The sequence below is a fragment of the Phyllostomus hastatus genome, unplaced genomic scaffold, assembly GCF_019186645.2.
Source record: "Phyllostomus hastatus isolate PE091 unplaced genomic scaffold, TTU_PhHast_1.1 phas_contig_40, whole genome shotgun sequence".
NCBI classification, from domain to species: Eukaryota; Metazoa; Chordata; class Mammalia; order Chiroptera; family Phyllostomidae; genus Phyllostomus; species Phyllostomus hastatus.
In genome coordinates this window covers 93,475,389-93,497,516 of record NW_025333872.1, presented here as the reverse complement: position 1 = coordinate 93,497,516, position 22,128 = coordinate 93,475,389, and the positions used below count along the sequence as shown (strand labels likewise).

General features: G+C 46.9%; 1 protein-coding gene across 9 annotated transcripts in view; it reads right to left on the bottom strand.

Annotated features, from left to right (window-relative positions):
• Positions 1 to 22,128, bottom strand: part of ARID1B (AT-rich interaction domain 1B) — a 395,667-nt gene that overhangs the window by 139,543 nt on the left and 233,996 nt on the right. For 6 of the 9 annotated variants that reach the window (XM_045844119.1, XM_045844124.1, XM_045844125.1 and 3 more), the window contains exon 5: positions 16,686 to 16,727. The exons of the other annotated variants lie outside the window; for them this stretch is intronic. In XM_045844119.1, the coding sequence (XP_045700075.1) occupies positions 16,686 to 16,727 (42 nt within the window). The remainder of the gene's footprint in view (positions 1 to 16,685; positions 16,728 to 22,128) is intronic. 9 annotated transcript variants of the gene reach the window in all.

Sequence of the window (22,128 nt, the reverse complement as noted above, 5' to 3'; positions counted from 1 at the left end):
CCCTTGTCACTGCTTATTTAGAGAGAGAGGAAAGGAGCGAGAAAAACACCGATGTGAGCGAGAGGCATCAACCGGGTGCCTCCCACGTGCACTGGGGCTGGGAACTGCATACCCCAAGTGCCTGGACCGGGGTTCAGGGAACAAACCTGCAACTAGGTATGTGCCCTGACTGGGAATCGAACCCGCAATCTTTCGGTCACAGGATGATGCTCCAACCAAGCCATACCAGCCAGGGCTAAAAGGGTTTTAAAGTAAATTCAAATCTCTATTTATAAGCAGGTTGAAACTTTTTTGTTGTGTGTGAATTTGTTTTTAATGAAAAACATTATTTTAAAAAATTACTACTGAAACAACTGATTATTGGAAAATATTTTTCCTTGTAATGACTACACAACTTAGGATTTTACATTTATTAACAAAAGTGTACAGTGCATGTGTCTGTACAGAAATAGAGTATTTGGTAAATCTTTACATCAGATAATTACCCAGTCTTAAAAGACAGACACATGCTTAGTATATGCACTGTTGCAAAGCAGAAGTCAGCCACCCTCTGCTGGAACATCGCGACTGTTCCCAACCCCAAGCGGACCCGCACCACGCGTGACTTGGTGCCGGCACTGCCGGTGTCACCCGATGATGGGCTGTCTTCACGGGTGTGCTGGCAGGGCTCTGGGTAGTGCTGGGGCCTAGACAAGGAGCTGGCAGGCAAAGTTCCTGCTTCGCTAATCACCTTCTTTTCCAAAAGTTCACCCTGCCTGGGCGTCCAGGCAATTGCAATTAAGTCAGGAGTCTGGTAATTACAGGTTCGAGCGCCCTGCCAGCGACCACGCACGTCCTCTCGACGCGCGGCCCCCAAGACCAATTCGCCGGGGAGGGACGGACGCTGATGCGAAGTGGCAGCGCAGATGACGATGAGGCACCGGGCACCGAAGGAAGCTTCTCCCTTCCTCGTTCTCCCTAAAACCGAAGGCATCGCATCTCATCTACACTCCCACGAATCATCCTGAGAACCGGGGAACGAGAGGCAAGGCGGCATCACTAACACTCCGAAGGGGCCGCTCGCTCTCACAAGACCTGCAAGGCCGCCAGGCCCAGCCAGCAGCAGCGTGCGCGCACCCAAGAAACTAAGGGCCACTGGTGTGCTGCTCATCATTATGCCCCCCAGCTTTCCACAGGCCCCGCCCACTGAAACCAACGAATAAATGCTGAATGAATGAGTCTTGGAACCTGTCAACACTCCAATCCCAGGAAGCATTTTGCAACATACAAGAATAAACCTTTCTTTCACTTACCAGTTGCCTAATTTCCATGAAATAAGCCAGATTCTACCTTCGACAAATCTCATGTTACTGCATACTACTGAATATTTACCAACAAATACACTATGTCATGAAGGTATGGGGAAAGAAAAAACCAAATGTGCAACTGTTAATCTCTTTAAAAAGCAATGTCATAGTTTAGCTGATTCTTGTTTCATCTAAACCATTTTCTGGCTAATGGAGTCATTTCACCAGTTCCTTTAAATCCTGACACCACGCAAATTTATTCTATAACACGCTGCTATAAATAATAATGAAAACTTTCATTTACACAACAATTCACTATTTTCCAAGCACTCACATTTTCTCACCAGATTCTAAAGCTGAAGATACCCAACTAATCGGTATCTTCTCAAATCCAGTCTTCCCCATAGTAAGAGACACTGTTGACATTTTTTTTTTTAATGAAACCCCATTTCCGAGCTGTGGCGCCTCTGGTCATAGCTCCTCCTGCGAGGACACGATGAGCCATCTAGGCCAGGGGGCTCAGGGCCGTCCCCTTCCTTCCCGCCGAAGTCACCCCCCAGACCAACCCGTCTCTTCACGCCTGCCCGTCTGGGGCGCTTTCCAAACCTCATGAAGCCTCGAGTCACAGTAACCATCTCGCATGTGCCCCGTGCTACGTGGCCCCATTTCTCCAGCTGCACTGCCACCGCGCCTCGCTCATCCTGGTGTCCCTGGGATCCAGCACAGGGGACCGTGCAACGGCCATCTGCCCTCTGATCACAAGGGCTGCTGCTGTGGAGACGCCGGGCCACCCAACAGGCCGGCCCTCGCAGTGGCAGGAGATCAACAGCCCCGCACAGGGATCAGGATAAAGTAGCCCAGGAGACGGCTGCTGGTGACACTTTAGGAAGAAACCATTCAGGCGGGCATCTGAGCGTACCTCAGCTTCCTAACCCTACCAGCAGCAAGGGGAGGGTGCTCGTGTGGAGGGAGCGTGGGGCCAGAGGGAGCAGGGACTTCCCCGCTACGGCCTGCCCATCACGGGCGTCTGTCCTGCCAGGTGACGGCCCCGGCTTTCTCAAACGTGGTGTAATTCTTCTTGTAGTCATATATATCACCCCCCACCCCCCATATGAACCCGTCAAATACTCCATTACAATCCAAAAATTTTGCAAAAGAAACAAAATTCATTAGTAATTTTCACGCCGACATCAGTCATTCCTCTGTAATGGGAAAACCATCCCATTCCAGTTACGGAGTGTGCCGCTGGTATCACAGAATTAATGTGTCTAAGCTTTTGATTATTGAATTAAGTACAGTAAATATTTATTACTTTTTTAAATTGAAGTATTTGTCACATTTTCAAAATCTGGGTAAAATAAAAACATCATTAGGTTTGCTTCACATCTGCCTATTTATAAATTTTTGGCTCAGTGGAGTTCCTCCACAAAAGGACTCAAATCAAGTATCTAAAAATCCTATTTGAAATATATTACTTTTCTCTAATGTAATTCTGAAAGAATCTGTGCTGGCAAAGGTAAATTCGAAGTATCTTTACGTGGGTATATAATTTTAAGAGGATAAGTAAAATCGGTTTAAAAAATAAAAGATAGCTTGGATTTTTTATACATTACATTATATCTGAGACTGATCCACAGAATTTGTAAAGTTGTATATGTATATAATTAAAAAAAACAACAAAAAAGACTGAATTTCATTAGCCAAGTTTCTCTTTACTTCTAAGAACGATTGATTAGTCAGGTTCGACTGTCAAGACGATGATTTTTCAATGTACTGTTGAAAGGAATCTTTTTCTTATGTTTCAGGTCTGTGGGGCTGGCCAGAGTCGCCAGGGACCCCGCTTCCTGGGACTGGCTTGCCCGCGAGGAGTCCCGAGGTCTGAGCCCGACCCACCCCCTGGAAGAAGGAGAAAGACCGTCAGAGCTGCGACACAGGCCCTGGAGACGGGGAGGCAGCGCCCCCTGCAGCCCCGCAGAAGCGCGGCAGCTGCGCCGTGAGCGTCTGCGCGGAGAAACCGCGGCTCTGCTCCAGGGCGGAGCCTCGGGAGCCGGCACTGCGATAACGCTGCCGTTATGACCGACAGCTCTGTTAAAGGTGCTTATCATTTATTTTCAATGCCGTCAATCAAACACGTTCTATTATATCCCACTTCCATTTTTCCAGACTACGTTTTAAAAAGAACACGTTAAGGACACTTTCAGTACATGTATAGGAAAAAACCTCTTCATCCCTAAAATCTGACAGCAAATATGAATCCAGAGCTGTGAAGGCGGAACTCTAAGGTGGCCCCCCCAGGTTTCCAGCCCCTGGTGGACACTCTCTGCGTGACTCCCTCCGCTTGAGCGTAAGTCGGCAACTATGACAGGCGGAACTCCTGTGGTTACATTATAGGGCGGGGCAACTTCTGAGGCTGTAATTAAGGCCCTAAGCAGCTGATGGAGAATTACTAGAAGGAGAAGACCGAGGTGGGCCTGACCTAATCAGGCGGTCCTTCCAGGGGTGAGAGGGAGGAAGTCAATCAGCCAGCACAGCGCTGTGGAGAGGGCCGTGGGGCAGGGAATGGCCCGTGGTTACATCCAGCAACAAAGAGGAGACCTAAGAACCAGAGCCACAAAAAGGTGAATTCTGCCAACAACCACTGCACTTGGAAGAGGGCCTCAACCTCAGATGACAGCACAGCCCCCGACAATACCTGGATCGCAACCTCCCGAGGCGCCCAGCTGGGGACCAGTGGCTGGACTGAGGAACCCAGGCAGAGAGGGAGAGAATGAATGGGTGTGGTTTCCTGTGGCTAAATTCATTGCAATTTGTTACTAAGAAGTAGAAAACTAATACATTAGCGACTTCCCTCTCCTTTCAAATATAACCAGAGGGCATCTGTTTTTGAATGTTCCCTTAATGTTCCATCTGTATCAAGAGTATTATAATTAAATTTAAGAAAGACAAAAGATTGCAAGGAGATATTATAATGAGCACTAAAGGCTTGACATTTAAAACAATTATTTACCTTTGTTGCCTTTTTAAAGCAAAAAGGAGCATCTTTTCCCCAAAGGTACTTTGTGCAACTTCTACACATTCACTTTGTCGTGAATTTACACGACAAAGACACAAACAGAAAAACAGCACCTCACCGGCAAGAAAAAACCAAAACCATAATATAAGATGGGTAAACGAATGATTATTCCCTAGTAAACTGATTAATGACCCGTATCTCTTCCAGTGGCACGTCATCAGGACCTGGCCTGGGGCAGAGGGAGAAGTAATTCCTGTTATTTCTTGAGGAAATGAACTAGCTGTAAAGACCACAGGGAGGGGAGCAGGGTAAATGGTCTCCGCGTCCATCCGCACAGCAGAACCTGTCCGACGGCCGCCGGAGGTCCTGGCTGAGGCGCTGGGAAGCCCTTGCTCACCTCCGGCCGGACACCTGCTCCAGGCACAGGACCCAGGAGGCTGCTCTCTGGAAAGCCCTCCTACTGCTCTGCCCATGCCAGGCGAGATGTGTGCCTCCCAACAGGTCGCTGTGTTTCCTCCTGAGCACTTTCATGCCACCATTCCTCCAGTTACAAAACTTAATGAGCCCTGACTGGTGTGGCTCAGTGGGCTGGGCGTCATCCTGCAAACTGAGAGGTTGCAAGTTCGAGTCCCAGGTTGCAGGCCAGGTCCCTGACTGGGTGCATGTGAGAGGCAACCGATCAATTGATGTATCTCTCACACATTGATGATTCTCTCCCTTTCTTTCTCCTTCCCCTTCCCCTCTCTCTAAAAAGAAACACGTATGTAAATGAATGAATAAATAAATCTCTTTTTTAAGGCAATGAAATATGGAACCAAGTAATGCACAAATGCAGACAGAGGTGACTGAGAAATCCTCCTCCACTCAAGAGGAACGGCTGAAACCGCGGTGGCATCAGCTACGGCTGAGACGGCCGGACCTCAGTCAAAGGTGGAACTTGCACATTTGCATGTTTTGTGTTAAAATGTATAACATATGTAACATCTTTAAAATGACTTGTCTGAACCAACTGGACTGCCCACACCCGCAGCAGTGACACCTAGCAAGGGGCCTACACCCAGCTCAGCGCACCCAGGATCTTCCACGTGCCGTGCCGTGCTGTAAGGCAAGGCCCGCCCCACACAGGGATGGAGGGGCAGCCTCGGAGGGGGAGCGGGGGGGCGCTAGCTGTCCTCTCTACTACCCTCATGTCCTCTGTGGCAGTAATTCTATAATCATATTTCAAATGTTTAAAGTAATATAACCACATTATTTGACAAACACTGTAACTCATCACCATTTTCCAAAAAACCTTCGAATGGGTAGTGGGGTATTAAAAGATGCTAAGAAGATGTAGGAAAGAAAGTTTTATGCAGCTTCGTGCTACGAGTCTCAGTTTTAAGACAGAGCGATTGCAGGGGGAAGAAGGGTAAGTGGAGAACGGGGACATGGCCCTGGCCAGGTGGCTCAGCCGGCTGGAGCGTCGTCCCGAACACCAAAAGGTTGGGTTCAATTCCCGGTCAGGGCGCATGCCTAGTTTGCAGGTTCCATCCCTGGTTGGGCGCGTAATAAGTGAGACAACTGATCAATATTTCTCTCTCTCACATCGATGCTTCTCTTCCTCTCTCTCTTCCTCTCTCTCAAATCAACAAACATAAAGTGAAGTGAAATAAAATAAAAACAAACCCAAAAGAACGGCGACACGACACCGATCTCGGGCACCCCGTGCTCACAAGGACGACTCCATGCCCTCATAAACCGCCTTCACAGCGAGACATACTGTACCATGTAAACAACAAGAAACAGCAAACATGATTTTTTTTTTCCTGACCAGGTTAAACGAAGCAAAATCTTTCAAACTAAGGGCCTTCAAGAATCATTTTCACACTCAAGTGATGATAATTACAGCCAAGACTGAGGCACAAGGTCCCCCAATCAAATAACTGCCTAGTGGGGAGGAAACACATTACAGTGCTTGTATTTTTTAAAAACTACAAAGTCACACAGGTTTGTACACTACTCTCTGTGTACTGCCGACCAGGAAGACGCCCAGGCGCCACCTCCCCGCAGTGCCGCGGCCCCCTCTCCCCGCGGAGTCAGCGACCCTCTGAAACACCGTATTTCCGCTTGAGCTCGTAAAACACGTTCGCAGGCACCGCTGTTTGTCTGTAGGTTGCCGTGTCTGTCCTACCTTTGTCCATCTGATTTTCGGTTCCTGGCGGCTCACTGCGTCTCCTCCTTCACAACTCTATTCCGCCCTGCACTGCCCGAGCGGCCTGTGCACCTCACGCGTGTCCGAAAGAGTTAGGCAGCGGCAAGAGTCCACTGTGGGTTCCAAGAAGGATGTTGATTAAAAGCATCCGCGAGGAAACTTCACTTTGTTTCAGAGGGAACGTGCAAAAGAGGTGCCAGTTACACTGGGGACAGCGATCGGCCCCAGCAGAACTCCCCTGCGTAGCAGAGGGCAGCGGCTGCCTGCAGTCGGCATCCGCTCCAGTGGGTGTGCTTTGTTCCGGACGGATCCGCCGCCACTCCACAAGCAGGCTGGTTAAAAGCTACCCCCTGGTAAACCCTGCTACACGGCACGAGTCACACAGGCTCTGAGAAGCTGGACTGTGTCAAGACAACTCAACAACGTGCGAGGGTCATTTTCCTCACTTTACAAAAAAATACAACTCGTCTTCCACCTGTACTGCCGCTGCCCCATCCACAAGACAGCACAGCCCCCGCTGGGGACAACACTTCCCCGCACCGTTACCTGCCGGAGCGGGAGGAGCCTGAAAGCTGACGAAGGGTGCGAGCCCCCCACCTTCAGCTCCCGGAACAAACGGCCCACTTCTGCGAACTGCTGCTCTGCCTGCGTTTCCAAAACCATCACCTGCTGAACGCACGAAACCGAAACGCAGCAGAACACTAACATCAAATCATATGAACAACCATGCGGACTACAGACTGCAATGGAGTGTCTTTAAATACTTTCATGAAACACACACACACAATATTACACGTGGCTGTGGCAAAAGGAAACGATCTGAAAAGAGCACTCTTCACTTATTTTTTTCCCCATAAAAATACCAGTAACTGAGCACGTAGCACAGGAGGCCTGTGTCACTCGCTGCCTGTCTTAGACCCTTTCAGTCAAGAATTATCTGTTCACTCTCACTAACTGTATTATTACATTCTCCTCGCACGTTATACATATTCGTTCTTGTTCTTGCCTTCCTCTGCCCGCGTTTACGGACACACAGACAGGCACCGGGAATCTAGGCACCTCTAAGCTAAAGCTTAAAAAGATACACAGCACGAAATTCAGAACTGTTGCACACTACCTTTCAGTGTAACCGAAAATGCAGCACGAATTTAAGAGATTACAAGTCATAAATACTGTCATCTCCCATAAAAACAATTCCCTTAACAATTTTTCTTTTGCTTAATAGGAGAATCTATTGTGTACTCTCCTTCAGATGATTATTAACTGAACTCTAGACTACATTTTTCATTAATATTTAAATTGGTAAAGCAAGCTACCTGGTTTACAGTTTCATTGTGCTCACTTCTATCTGCTGGTTTAGTTTTAAGGCGCGTTTTCCTTTATTTCACTTTTCCACGAGCCATAAAAAACCTCATTTCTAATTCATCCGTTCGTTCAGCTTAACCTCTCCTCTCAGCAATTAAAGCGCCCCGCGCATCCCTCATCTATCACACAGCCAGCTAAATAATGCATTGTCCCCCGCTCATCTTTTATCATCCCAAATGACAGGTATTAGCATATCTCCCCAGTCAATTACAGTGCAGCGGAATAATCACAGCATAATTGGGCGAAAGCCACTCTAATCACCAACCCTGCAAACTCGCAGAATAAAAACTGAGTGGCAGTTCAGACAGGCCTTGCTCTTGTCCGCGGCTGCAGCCAGCGTGCCTGGCGGATCTCCATTTCCGTCCCTTTCAGGCTCATCCTTCGGGGAGGTCAACTCCTCCAACTCACCCGCTCGCCACACGCGAGGGGAAAGGACGTGCACGCGAGTGCATGCACGCGGGAGCCCGTTCACAGCCCGCACGCCCACGTGTTTATTGCTGATACCTGGGTTTCTAGATATTTGCACATACTGTTAAATGGCACATACTGAAAAAATCCACTCCCATCCAGGAAACAAAAAGTCGTTTCACTGATCTCTTGTGGTCACGCATTCTCTTTCGTGGCTCATCTTAAGGTAAAATAAAACGTCGGATCTTTTCATACAGGTCACTCACTGACTGTCCAGACTGAAGCCCTTCAAACGCTTACGTGATGAAGATGTCTTCTGTGTCTTAAAAGTCAGCACTTCCCAGCTTCTTTTCAAATTATTCATTTATCACAGGAAACATTTTTTTATTCTTATACTGCAGCAGCATAGAATACTATTTTTTAAAAAAATTATGGCAATATTAAGAACAGGTCAAAATATTAAGATGATTGAAGAAGAGAAGCCTAGAGATTTAGAAGGGGATTAAAAATAAATGAGACAAAAATAGGAATATAATGTGAGAAAATCAGAAGAATTTGCAAACTTAAGATACAATACACAATCTTTTTTAACTCTGGGAAATGGCCGGGAAATCTGTTTGAGGTTGTTTTCAGGGTACGTTTTGTGTGTTCACTGGGTGCACCACGCTGTAACCTGTGGTACCCCTGGGGGCCCACGTGCCGTCCCCCTCGTAAGGGACATGCATTCCTCACCTCCCTCCCCTCGACAGCCGAGACACTCGATGGTCCTTCTGGAGGGACATGTAATTTGGGGAAGAGTGAAGGAGGTTCAGAGGAATCTCTTACAAAAACATTCCCGGCTTCATGGGAAACACAGCCACAGAAGTGCTTTAACCTGCCAGGTGCGGCCAGAGGAAAAGGAAATTTTCTGCAGGATCTGATTTACTCTGTTTCGGCCACGCAGACCGTGAGTCCTGCTGTTCCCGCCCCTCTTCCCTTCCTCACGTGTACCCCTCTTTTCCCAACCGGCTGAGACCGAAGGACGCGTCCCCGAGGTGGGCTCCGGCCTCGACACAGGCTCCCTGCCCAGCCAGAGCCCGTCTCCGCGCCGCGGGGCGGCCTCGCTGGGTGAAACGGCACGGGTCGCAGCAGCAGGTCCCCGTGACCCGGCACGTGGGGACACAGAGTTGCTACACGCCACTCAGCCACACTGGCTGTGCACCGACGAGTGAATTACATGACAAAACCCTCTGCTTAGGGATTCAATGGCGGCCACGACACCACCAGAATTCAGAAAAGTATGAAACTAGGCCAATGCTGCAACAAAGTAAACAAAATATGATATTTATTACTTTTATTACTTGGTTCCTGAAATTTTCAACCACAACTCTGGCGGATGATTCAACCCAGCCTTCGACACACAGGGAAACACTCCGGCAACCACACAGTATCAAAAAGCCAACTGTCAAAAGGCCAGAGTCAAAGCAGACTTTAGACACAATAAATAGTCTCCCAGACTTTTTCTTGCTTCCAAACCCTGTTATTCTAAAAGTATAATATGAAATGTTTTATTTGCATTATTACTTCAAGAACTCTGCATGTATTTTTCTTGGCATATCTCTGCAAATGTACCCACAGGATACATTACTTCAGCTGTAAAATGGTAATTTTATTGCTTGTTCGGGAATATCTGTTACAAGTATTTATCAGTGATGCATCTGGTATGCAAGTATTAATTCAACAGGTTTTCCTTTTCAAATCTGATTTTTAAAAAATCATCTCCTAATATATTCTTTAATTCACATAAATGTTCCACTTGGCTTTGAGCATCTTGCAACATATTGGCTCTTTCAACACCAGTCACTCTGACATTCTCAACTGACTTTCAGAAATTGACACGGCCTGGGCGCACGCCAGGTTTAAGGCAGTGGGAGGGGAGGGGGAGGGCTTTCACCATCTGAAGAAACAAAACTGGCGTTAAAATTTGGCATCAGAGAAGACCGAAGCCACACGCAATCAGAAGCATCCCTCATCTTGCCTGGATTAATTTCACTGCTCTTTCCCAACAAATCTTAAGCAGCTTGATGTTTATTAATAGGGTCACAGTACATCTACGCTAAGACATTTTATAGATAAGCCACTCATTTTTCGTGCACATCTCAAATGAACAGGTGTTTGAGGGCGAGGATAAGGAGAATACATGCATTTTCATTATTACTAAAAATTAAGTCCTCAGAAAATAGTGCCAAAATAACATCCCCAAGGAAAAATGGAGTCAATCAAACTCTGGAATATACAAAGGAAACAGGCTTTCTTTCAGAGTAACTCCTCCCTCTCGTACAAAGATCACCTCCGAGATCCAAGGCACTTGAGGCCATGTTCAATTCCGAGCATCGTGTTTTTAAACCAAAGAGGACAATGTAATTCTGACAAAAGCAGGCATGAACAGCACCGCACTGCGTCCCCGCCCCCCACTTGGCTACATAATTAGGCCACGCCCTTCTGCACAAATGCGCTTCCTAAATCCTGAGACTGACACCACACAACCAGCAAACCCACCTAAAAAGTCTGCCACCCACCTACCATCGCCTTGGCTAAGCATTTGATCTAGAAGAAATGGGGCTGCTATTACACTAGGAACCACTTGGTCATGATAAAATGTTTCTGACTTCTCATATAACGTTCTGGAAAAATCACTTGTTTGGGGTTATGTGGCTTGCTGGGTACTTTTCACGCCCACGGACCACCACACACACCTTGCGATCGGCCAGGGCTTCGAATGGCACACATACGCCCTGCGATTGGGAGAGAGGGCCTCTGAAGAGACACATAAGTGCGTCGTAACTGAGTGCAGATCTACAGTAACACAGGAGGGCCCTGACGCACCGGGCCGAACCACACCGCACTGCCAACGTTAGACCGTGCTGAGCTGTGAGGATCTCGGTTCTGCCACGCTCGGCCCGGTCTATGGCTCTGGCTCTGGGTGGATGGCTGAGGAGGGCTAGGTTCTGTGTTCAGGGCACTGGCCCGGGAGGCAGAGACTCAAATGAGTCACGTGACCTCCCTCAGCCGTGTTCATCCCGAAGACAAAAACTGAGAGTAACACTTTGGGTTACTTTTCCTCTTGGAGGAGATGGTGAAGAAATAACGGACCCATGAACCTAAGGCTCTAGAATTAGTCAAGGCAGCTCTAAAGAAAATTAGTAAAGGAGATTAAAAATGGCAGAAAATAAAATCCCCACACTCTGCCTCTCTTATGAAAAATTTTGCTTGGCTTTATTTCATGAAAAAATTTGTCTGTGCCTGGCTGGCGTAGCTCAATGGATTGAGCGAGGGCTGCGAACCAAAGTGTCACAGGTTCGATTCCCAGTCAGGGCACATGCCTGGGTTGCAGGCCATGGCCCCCAGCAACCACACACTGATGTCTCTCTCTCTCTCTCTCTCTTTCTCCCTCCTTTCCCTCTCTAAAAATAAATAAATAAAATCTTAAAAAAAACTTGTGTGTGGATAAAAGATACTTATATTTTTCCCATGATGATGAGGACTAGCAAGAAGAAATCAGAAGAATAAATAAGGATAGAGGTAAAGGTCTGACTTAACGAAGTCAGGCAAACCTGTGGCATTTCAGTGCATTAAAAGAAAGTTAGTGATAACCGGAAATCGATTTTCCAACTTCATACTTAGGACCTGAAGTAAAATAAAGGTCTGGTCGCTTTGAGTCAAGTAGTCTTAACCATCAGAGAGGAGGGCGGGACTGCTCCTCCACATGAGACCCGAATTCAGAAATCAGGGACGACCCCGACGAGGCTCAGCGACCGCCCCCACGGCCTTCCAGACCTCTCTCCGGTCTGTGTCGCTCCTCTCGGCCCGCGCCCAGGCCTGCACGGTCTCCGTATCCTCTGCATTTCACATTCAAGTGCTGTCTACAGACAGAGCTGGAAAAGAAGCTAAAGCGGCCTTTAAAAATATAACTAAACATGGCAAGCAAAACTGCATCCAAATACTACAGGTGAACACAAACAGAACACTGCCCCCAAATCTCGCCTAAATAAAAAGAGCAGATTCATTTTAGGACCAAACATGTAAGTGTCTGAACCACCAGCAGGTGGCAGAAGGGGCGGCCGGGAAACTCTCTAACAAAAGAAGGGAACAACTCAACATGGACTCCCAACCTCGGCCTGAGAACGGCTACAGATTTTTTTTTCCCCCTCCTTGAATCTTTCCTTCACAGAGAAACAGAAAATTGTTTTGCTATATCAATATGCATATATTCTATTATTTTAATTGAGACTCAATGTCTAAAACAGTAAAGAATAAACTGGGTCCTCTACTTCTCTAAGGATTTCTAATAGATTTTCACTAGATAAAAAAATTTAAATGCAAACAGAAATCCTTCCTACTATGAAAAGCCATGGGTTGATAAGATTATGGAGTTCGAAGGGAAAAAGTCTGCTGGTTTCACCTCAATGACGTTGTTACCTTAAGTGCACTTTCACTTAAGTTATGTTCACACCCACTTAAGGAGTGAGCCAAGTAAATCTGTAGAATGCACACTCTGCTAAGACGGAGTTGAGAAGAAGCAGAGTTCCTGCAGCTCTACAGGAAAAAAAAAACTTTTTTTCACAAGAAGACGAAGGTATGCTTTCATGTGGTCACATTAATAAAAGGAAGAACATGTTAAGAGGTAAATCTTACTATGGACTACTAAACATTCTAAATCTGAAATTCTACATCGATAGCCCCCAGGCATAACGCCGGGTAATCAATGAATGACCCATCCCGAGCGACCACCAGAGAGATCCCTGGCTCCATGAGCCTGTTTACAACCTTTCCACTCCCTGCTCATGAAGTGGGGCAGGCCCACTTTACCGGATACACGTTTGTCTCACGGAACAGAACCTTTCTTCTCTTCTCTGCTTACCTGCTCTAATCCTCAGGTTTTCCTATCAATCAAAAAAAGGCAGTTCTCATCGTGAAATGTGTTACGTTCAAGTGTCTCGTGTCACGTGACCACTTGGAATCTTTGTTTTGTGGACCGGCTCTGGCCAACAGAAATGTCTTTGAAGGTGGACATGCTCTCGGTCTGTGTGACGCCTGCATGGCGGCCACTGGCAGTGGGTGACACAGAATGAAAGCCGGGCCTGTAACTGCCCAGCCCGATTGGCAAACACATGTACGGTAACAGTGAGATACGCCGGAACCAGCTGGTTGTCCGCACCGACCAGAACCACCCCATAGCTTCAACGGGTGGTGCCGATGGATGTGTGTCTTCCTGCAGCTGGGCTCCTCGGAGCTACGGAATCAAATGCCAAGCTAATGTACCAACCCAGGTAACAGGAAGATCAGTGAGAGAATCCCAGAACGGAGTACAACGCGGTAGCAGTATGTTAATAATATCGCAGAATTTTCTCTTTTTGCTCTTCACAATCACAATTGTTACGCTATCTAAAGAGCTCTAGTCAGCAATACTTCTTATACTGTGAAGCAAGTCGAATCGAAAAGGGTATAAAAAGATGAACATTCCCCGGCTGGCGTAGCTCAGTGGATTGAGCGCAGGCTGAGAACCAAAGTGTCGCAGGTTTGATTCCCAGCCAGGGCACATGCCTGGGTTGCAGGCCATAACCCCCAGCAACTGCACATTGATGTTTCTCTCTCTCTCTCTCTCTCCCTCCCTTCCCTCCCTAAAAATAAATAAATAAAATCTTAAAAAAAGCCTTGTAGAATTAAAAAAAAAAAAAAGATGAACAAGATGGAGCCCCTGAGCTTACACTCTCTCTGGGGAAAATGCCACATCACGGAGCTGGGGTAGGTCGTGCCAGGCTGTTACCCGTGCACAACATACAGGAGAAAACAAGACGGCAAAAGAGAAATCCCAAATGAGCTGCAAAAAGCAAGGGGTGCTGCACGAGCGCAGAGGCCGGGAGCTCAGCAGCCGGCAACACGAGGCGAGGCCTCATAGCACATGGAGGGTACCGGCTGGGGGCCGAGTTGGGGCGGTGGGATGAGCCTGAGGTGCTACCGCAGGTGGGACGTGGGCATCCCAGGGGAAGAAGGTGCGGCAGGAAGGTAGGCTGGCAGCGGGGTTGCGGGCCGGGTGGGTGCAAAGGGCCAGTCGAGTTACCAGACTATGTTCGTTGGGCGTCAGAAGACCAGTTGGAATTTCGATGTTCTTTTTCTCCAGGATATGTTTACTCAACCGAGATAAGGGTGCAAAGTAATACATAAGGGTAAATAAATTTAGTGTTTACTTTAAATTTCAGTTTTAGATATTTTAAGCTTAGAGTTTTCTCTAAAATAACAAATTTTAGATGCCTAAACTAAATCCTAAAAATTATTGCCAAAGAGGATAAAAGGTAATATTAGGAGGAAATAGTAAATTTTTATTAAAATATTAACAGGAAAAATAATGAGTCTGGTCCCACCTCCGCTGGCCCTGGGCTCTGACCTTGGGAACCCACAGCCTCGGCCTTCAGCCCCCTCATCTCTGACGTGGGGGAAGGCGCGACCGGAGAGAGGATCCTGGGGATCTCCCGCAGGGATAAAACCTGCGGACTCTAGGAAAGCACAGCTTTAGGAAAAGACGGAGAGAGGGAAGACTCAGGAGAAAAGAGACAGAGACACAAGACACAGAGGGCCCGGCAACAGGGTTTTGGAAAAACGGCCTCACTGAGTTTGAGACGCTCTCCTAGGGTTTGGTCTGAAAGGCGGCGTGGACGGGACAGGCTGCAGGTCTCCTCCCAAGGGGACTGGGGCCCGAGAGCGGGGACTCTGTCTCCTGTGAACCCCACGATCGACATCTCACCATTTTTCTTGTTCCCATTCTTTTTGAGAACAACATGAATGTTTACTCTTCAGATTCCTAATCATCCACTTTTAATGACCTCTCCACATACATTTTTTTGGTAACTCTTTCTATCAAAAAGCACACAAAGGAGCATAAAATTCACAATTTTGTTTCTCCAAAGAACATGCCAGCCAAAATAGTATATCAAAATACTTTAAACTTGTAAAATTTTAATATCCATTTAGCAATGGAAAACAAACAAACTGGTTATACATAACATATTTCTGCCTACTCAGTTTCAAAAAGAAAAACCTTTAAAATTATTTTGGTGACCAGGCTGCGTTACTGCCAAACAAGCAAGCACAGCACTGATCCACCCCAGGAAAGACGCTGTATTGAACAAGAGAGAGATTCGGAAATCTACCCACTGCTCTCCTAAACCTCCGACTTCCAAAGCAGCGATGGCACCTCCCCACACTCCCACACTCCTCTGCATGGAAACGAAGTCACTCTCCCCTAACAGTGCCTCTTACCCATGTGCCCTCCCAGTTTATTAGTGTTAAATATGTACGGAAAGCAAGTAAAGGAGACAAAAACTACAGGTCTGGGAGTCTGCAACAGGAGAAGACCCCCCATCTCGCTGTGTGCCCCGCCCTCTGCTGGGGTCTCACCCGCAGGCCCCCCCCCCCCCCGCACCGTCCGTGCCCCAGGACCGCCCGCCCCCGCAGACCCGCTTCTCCAGGAAGCCGCTGCGGCCCCACGAGGCCCGCGCAGGGCCCACGCGGCCTGTCCCCTGACCCACCCAGCTGCCCTCCCTGGTCTCTGGCAGTCGGTCCCCCGCCACGTGGTCAGAATGATCTCTGCTGCAAACCTAGCCGCTGCTTGTCTCAAGCTCTTTTCGTAGCGCTGTATCTTCTATGGGATAAAATTCTAATCTTTAGCCTCTTCAACCTGAGATCCTTGCTGCACGCACACACGATTTATCTGCTTTTGATTTTTTTTCATGGTTGTCCTCCAACCTAAAAATAGCTCTTATTTTTCCTCTCCTCCCCTGTTGCCTAAATATAGCACCAGCCTTCAAACCTGCCCGGGGACCGGCCTCCTGGAATACCCTCCCACTCAGCCCCCCGCACTGCAGGGGACCACATCCTTCTGCAGGCCCATGCCCACCGACCGACGGCGGGCAGCGTAAGAGCAGGAGCCGGGACTGACTTTCGCTGTGACTGGAACACAGAGGTTCAATAAATATTTGCAGCAGGGACGGTGAACAGGTGAAGGAAGCTAGAGTTGTGAACCGAAAATGGCATCTGATAATGGCCGGCAGTTGTGACTTCAATGTCCCCAGACTGGGGGGGAGAAGGGGTGCAGTAAGCCCTGTTCTGCGGCTCGTTAAAAGTTAACAAGTAAATATCACCACATAAAACTCACGGTTTCCTCTACTATCCCTCATATTCCCCACCACAAAGAAAGAAGGTAAAGAAAATACTACCATAGTCTAATCTGCATCACAACAGAAGGGAAAGCTTAAACTTTGGGAAGATTTTAGAACCTCTACATTAATTTAAAAAAAAAAAAAAAAAGCGCGTCCTCCCTGCCCAGCCTCCCAGTCCAGCTGGGGGCTGCTGAGAGCTACACAGCAAGCTGCGTCAGACCACACACCTTGAGTCCAAAGGCAGTATCCTCCGAGGTCAAGACTTCCACCTGAAATCATAAGGAAAAAAATAATTTAGGCACTACGGAAACCTCCTTCGAACCCTGGCTGGTGTGGCTCAGCGGGCTGGGCGTCGTCCCGCAAAGCAGAAGGTCACCATTTCCATCCCTGGTCAGGGCACCTGCCTGGGGTCGCAGGTTCGGTGCCCGGAGGGGGCGCCTATGAGAGGCAGCTGATGGATTTCTCTCTCTTTTCCCTTGTTTCTCTTCCTCTTTTCCCCTCCCTTCCCCTCTCTCTAAAAATAAATAAAATCTTTAAAATTAAAAACAAACAAACAAAAATCCTCCGCTGACTCTAGCCAGACACCAGAGCACAGCACGGCCTGGAACCCAGAGTTCTGAGAAAGCAGGCGTTTGATTTCAAGAAACAGGGATGACCCGTGCCCGTCTCCTCGAGAGTTGGTGTACGTCCAGGTCACCACCCCAGGTCCCAGCTCTGTGATGGGGAAAGCTTCCTTCGCATGAATAGTTTTGCCATTATGTTGAATGGGGGGGGCGGGCGGATGCTCCTCGAAATGATCTAGGAAGTTAGGAGACTCGCCTCCTCGCTTGGACCACAGGGTGCTGCGGGCAACTAACTCTTCATCTTTCACGGGCAGCGACGGGCAAGTCATGCTCCGTAGAGCAGTCTCATCGTGCTGGGGAAGGTGCTGGTGTGTTCTTGTCCGGCCCGCCCCAGCGCGGGCGGGCCTCGGGCTCCGGAATGCGGCGCAGCCGGGGTTCTGAAAGCCGCGCCCCGGGAAGGGCGGAGCCTAAGCCACACGCGTGCGGTGGTGCCTGTCCGTCCGCCACTTCAAAACGGGCCTGTCCGCCTGACGCGTTAGGAGACGGAGCTCATTCGCATGCATTTTAAAAGCTGCATGGCACGAGACGTATATGGATAATTACTTTTTTAAAAACAATTATTCAGCCTGATGTATAAGGCTTTTAACTGACTACTACAAAGTACCCATAAGATGAAAAAGAGCGAGGAAAGAAGACAACGGAACAAAGAGGAATTTAAAAAATATATATATCTGGGAAAGGCAGTGGGGGTGGGACAAGAGCGACTCGCTGGCTTCACTCTTAGTTTTAACCCTTTTTGAATTAGGCATGTGTAAAGTGTGAGCTTTACGTGGAAGGCACACAGGCCTACCCAATGTACCTTGCTATAACAGAACCGGATTCTCCCCTTGGGGGAAGGGAAATGCAGAAAGGCAGATCATTTCAGGAACGCTGGCAGCCGGTATGAAAGTGACTCGGTCAAAAAAGAAACCAACTGTATTCTCCAACTGCTCTGCCGAAAGCGAGGCTCACCCACCACCTGGCAGCCGGCAGCGGCCGGCCTGGCGCACGGGGCGGCAGAAACGCACGATCAGGTATTAGGGAGAGGGGCAGCCTCACTCGGATGAAAACCATCTGTTGCTGATACCACATGCGATTCTAGGCTAAACACTGAAATGTTGGAGCAACCACAGCACAGAATCGTTCTAAGATTCACTGTTTACACTTCAATTTCCAAAGCTAATTGTTAAGATTTAGAAACAAGATCTTATTATAGACTTTAAGAGAGAAAAAAGTTATTTGCAATCTACGTATGTTTGAATTTTCTAAGTCCTGCCTGTCACGACACGAGGTTACTAACCTCAAGCGTCTTTACCCTAAAACCTCTAATCAACACGGAAGACTTTCAGTGAAAGGGAAAGTACAAACAACGAATTTGCTGAATCTTAACTACTGTAAATACTGTAACGTTTGCGCTGATATTTTACAGGGGTGGGGCAAAAGTTGGTTTACAGCTGTGAGTACGTGAAACACAGAGTTTACTCTCGCGTTAAGATCATCACAGCCTGCCTGTCGTTTTCCACACAAACACCTGTGAGTGCACTCTGCCCACCCCGGTACGTGCAGGTCATACACCTGCACACGTCAGTGTGAGGTCCGTGCAGCCTTGATGCGCTGTTCTAACACACACACAATCCTATAGTTAAAAATAGAAGTTAAAATCAGCAAAGTCATTCCGAGTGAATTCTGCATTTGCTTAAACATATTATAAAAAGGCAAAGTGGCACGAAAGTTCCATGGCAAATGAAAATCTAGTTAAAGATACGGCTTTAATGTATTTGACAACCTGAGTTGATGGCAACCCCGTGCATTCTGGTGGAATTTAGGAACTCTCCGTTTGGGCACGGGAGTGGCCGGAGACGAACACAGATCTCGGGGCTTGCGGATGGAGGTGAGTCTCAAAAGGTCAGCCGCATCCTGCTCTCCACATTCTCTCTCCAGGAGGGCTCTCGGGGGTGTTTTGAAATTCCCAAGTATTAAGTACTTTAATTAAAGCAACTTTCAAAAATTGTGTTTTGTTAAAAAGCACAATGGTTTAAATACACATGTACTTTAGAGTTCAGTATTTTATGTTTTGTTTCGGTAAAACTTTAATTTCAATATCTATAAAAATAACAGTTGGTTTAAAAATTTGAAATTAACCTCGATTTAAAAAAAAAGAAAGCTCAATGCCTTACAAAGGTTTCTGTGTTGGATCCAAGAGCATTTCTACCTGAGCTGGAAGGAATCCCCCCCTAGTGGGAGTAAGGGAGTATTTCAGCCACCACGTAACATCTGCAGGTAGTAGTAATTAAACTTATCAACAGAAATCTGGTAAGCATTTTTGTTCCTTTTGTCATAAGTTTGAATCTTAAAAAAAAGAAAGAAATTAAGTATTTTCAATTTCACCTATACAATTACAGGTGTTTTTCAGCCCCAAACACCTATAATTCCTATATATAAACTAGAAGTAGATTTGTGTTTATCTGATGGAATTGTAGTTGTTAGTCAACCATCATCATCAGATTTAATTTGGTGATCAAGAGTCACTCTTTCAAGTTAAAGGGAGAATCAGGTTTAACTGGAACAAAGTCGGGGCCCTGAGTCACTGACAGACCCCCACGCCCAGGCACTGCCCGCAGGGGGGTGTGCCCAGCGCTGCACGAAGGTGTGGGTAATACCTGGGTGAGGTGTATTTCAACATTCATTAAAAGAATAAATAGAAATTTAGAAATGACCAGAGGAAATTATTACTGGTTATTGTTTTTCTTTTTAAACTTTAGTTTGGGGAGACTTCGAACGGGCAGTATTATAAACTCATTAAGAATGAAGGTCGCAGGTTTGATCAGATGTAAAATCAGGACACAACAACAAGGCTCTCCTGGTCACCGAGGTTGCTGCGGATGCAAAGATAACTCTGAAGGCTGGGGCGCAACCTGACCCCCCTGGGGGAGAGCACATACCCAGGCTGCCCAGGTGTGAGGTGCGCAGGCTAACAAAGTAGAAACGTGTTAGGTCCACGATGAGGCCCTTCCCATCTAACCACGCCTATTTAAAATGATGCCACAATCAATACTTCAGCGCACAGGTGCCCAAGAGGTCTCAGTGTGGAGAACGTCTACAATCACAGTGGAAGCGCGGCTCGCGCAGCTCGGCGGCGGCCAAGCCACTTCCGGCTCTTTCATTCCACCCCAGCACGGAAACCTTTACACGGCTCGACCCCCCCCACCCTCAATTACGCTAATAAGCCCTGCCTTGGCCAAAGGTAAAGAGAACCACTTTAATTTCCAATCATTCCATTAAGAAAATCGAGAAAATGTGGATGCATGAATTTGGAAGTAAAACTGGTTGTACTTTTCTTTCTTGAATCACTTTCAAAGTCCCTTTCACCTTCACTTCTAAAGCAGAGAAAACTAACATCCAGCAGCGTTTTCTTTAAAAGAAAACAATGTTGCCCTGGCTGGTGTGACTCAGTGGACTGAGTGCTGGCCTGTGAACCAAAGGGCTGCCAGTTCAATTCCCAGTCAGGGCACATGCCTGGGATGTGGGCCAGGTCCCCAGTAGGAGGCAGTCGAGAGACAACCAGACACTGATGTTTCTCTCTCTCTCTTTCTCCCTCCCTTGCCCTCTCTAAACATAAATAAAATCTTTAGGAAAATAATAACTAAAAAATAAATAAAACAATGCTAAAACTATGTCCCATTTTGATAAAAAAAATTTCAAAAATCAGAACCACACTGTCACAAAGAAAATAAAGTGACAAATAATCATGCTTTATAATCATATATAAAGAATCTCACCCAAGCCCTGGCTGGTGTAGCTCAGTGGATTGAGCGTGGGCTGCAAACCAAAGTGTTACAGGTTCGATTCCCAGTCAGGACACATGCCTGGGTTGCAGGCCATAACCCCCAGTAACCCCACACTGATGTTTCTCTCTCTCTCCCTCTGTCTTCCTCCCTTCCCTCTCTAAAAATAAATAAATGGAATCTTAAAAAAAAAAAAAGAATCTCACCCATATTTAAAGGAATGCAAATCAAAACTCTCAATATTATTCTATGTTTCTCTCAACAGCTTACTAAAGATTAATTTTGATAATTATGATGTTGAAAAAGTTGTGGGAAATCAATGAAATCATAACCTTGCACTGATGATAAGAACATATATTAGAATGAAGTGCAATTTGGCAAAATCCATCAAAATGCATGTATACGTGAGTAAGTGTTAACCCAACAGTTCCACTGATACTCAAGTGCAGAAACAAAAGACTTACGAAGCTATTGATGAGAGCTGTTTATAACAGTAAAACGCTGAAAACCACCACCAATCAAATGTCCATCAAAAGGAAGTGTTTAATAAATGGTCATACAGACAAGCAACAGAATTCTAGGCTGCTGTTAAAAGAGACTGTGTTATAATAAATGAGAGAATCATTAACAGTGTGCACAGTAAGCTAACATCTGTATTTAAAATAAAAGTGAGAGTGGATCTATGAGGGGGCACCCAAAAAACCCTGAAATTATCTTCTGCAGGGCAGGTCCCCTGTACTACAGGCTTCCTCCACTTAGGCGACTGTTCTAGGATCCCATCTGGATCAGTGTACCAGCTGGCATTGTTGTGAGAGGCTGTGTTCGGCTTCAGTGAATTTTTGTTTAAGGCTCAGTGCATTTGCCCATTTCATGATGGGTGATTTATGAGCACACCTGCCCATACTGCACTGAAAGTTCAGCAGTATTTGACCAAAAAACCAGCATGATCCCCATGCCCCACCCTCCCTATTCACCTGATCTCATCCTGGAGCTACTTTTTTTGTTTCCCTGGATGAAAAAAATCCTCAAAAGAAAATGTGCGGATGTGGAAGAGGTAAAACAAAAAATGGCAAAAGCACTAAAAGGAATCAAAAGCGACAAGTTCAAAAACCTTTTTGAGCAGTGGAAAGAATGTCTTGACAGGTGTATTGTATCAAATGGAGAGAATGTGGAAGGTGACTGAAGTTTCAACGTACAAGAATAATTTTTTATAAGTAAATTCCAGGGTTTTTTTTGGGGGGGGGTCCCCCTCATATGCTTGATTTTAAACCATTTCTGAAAAA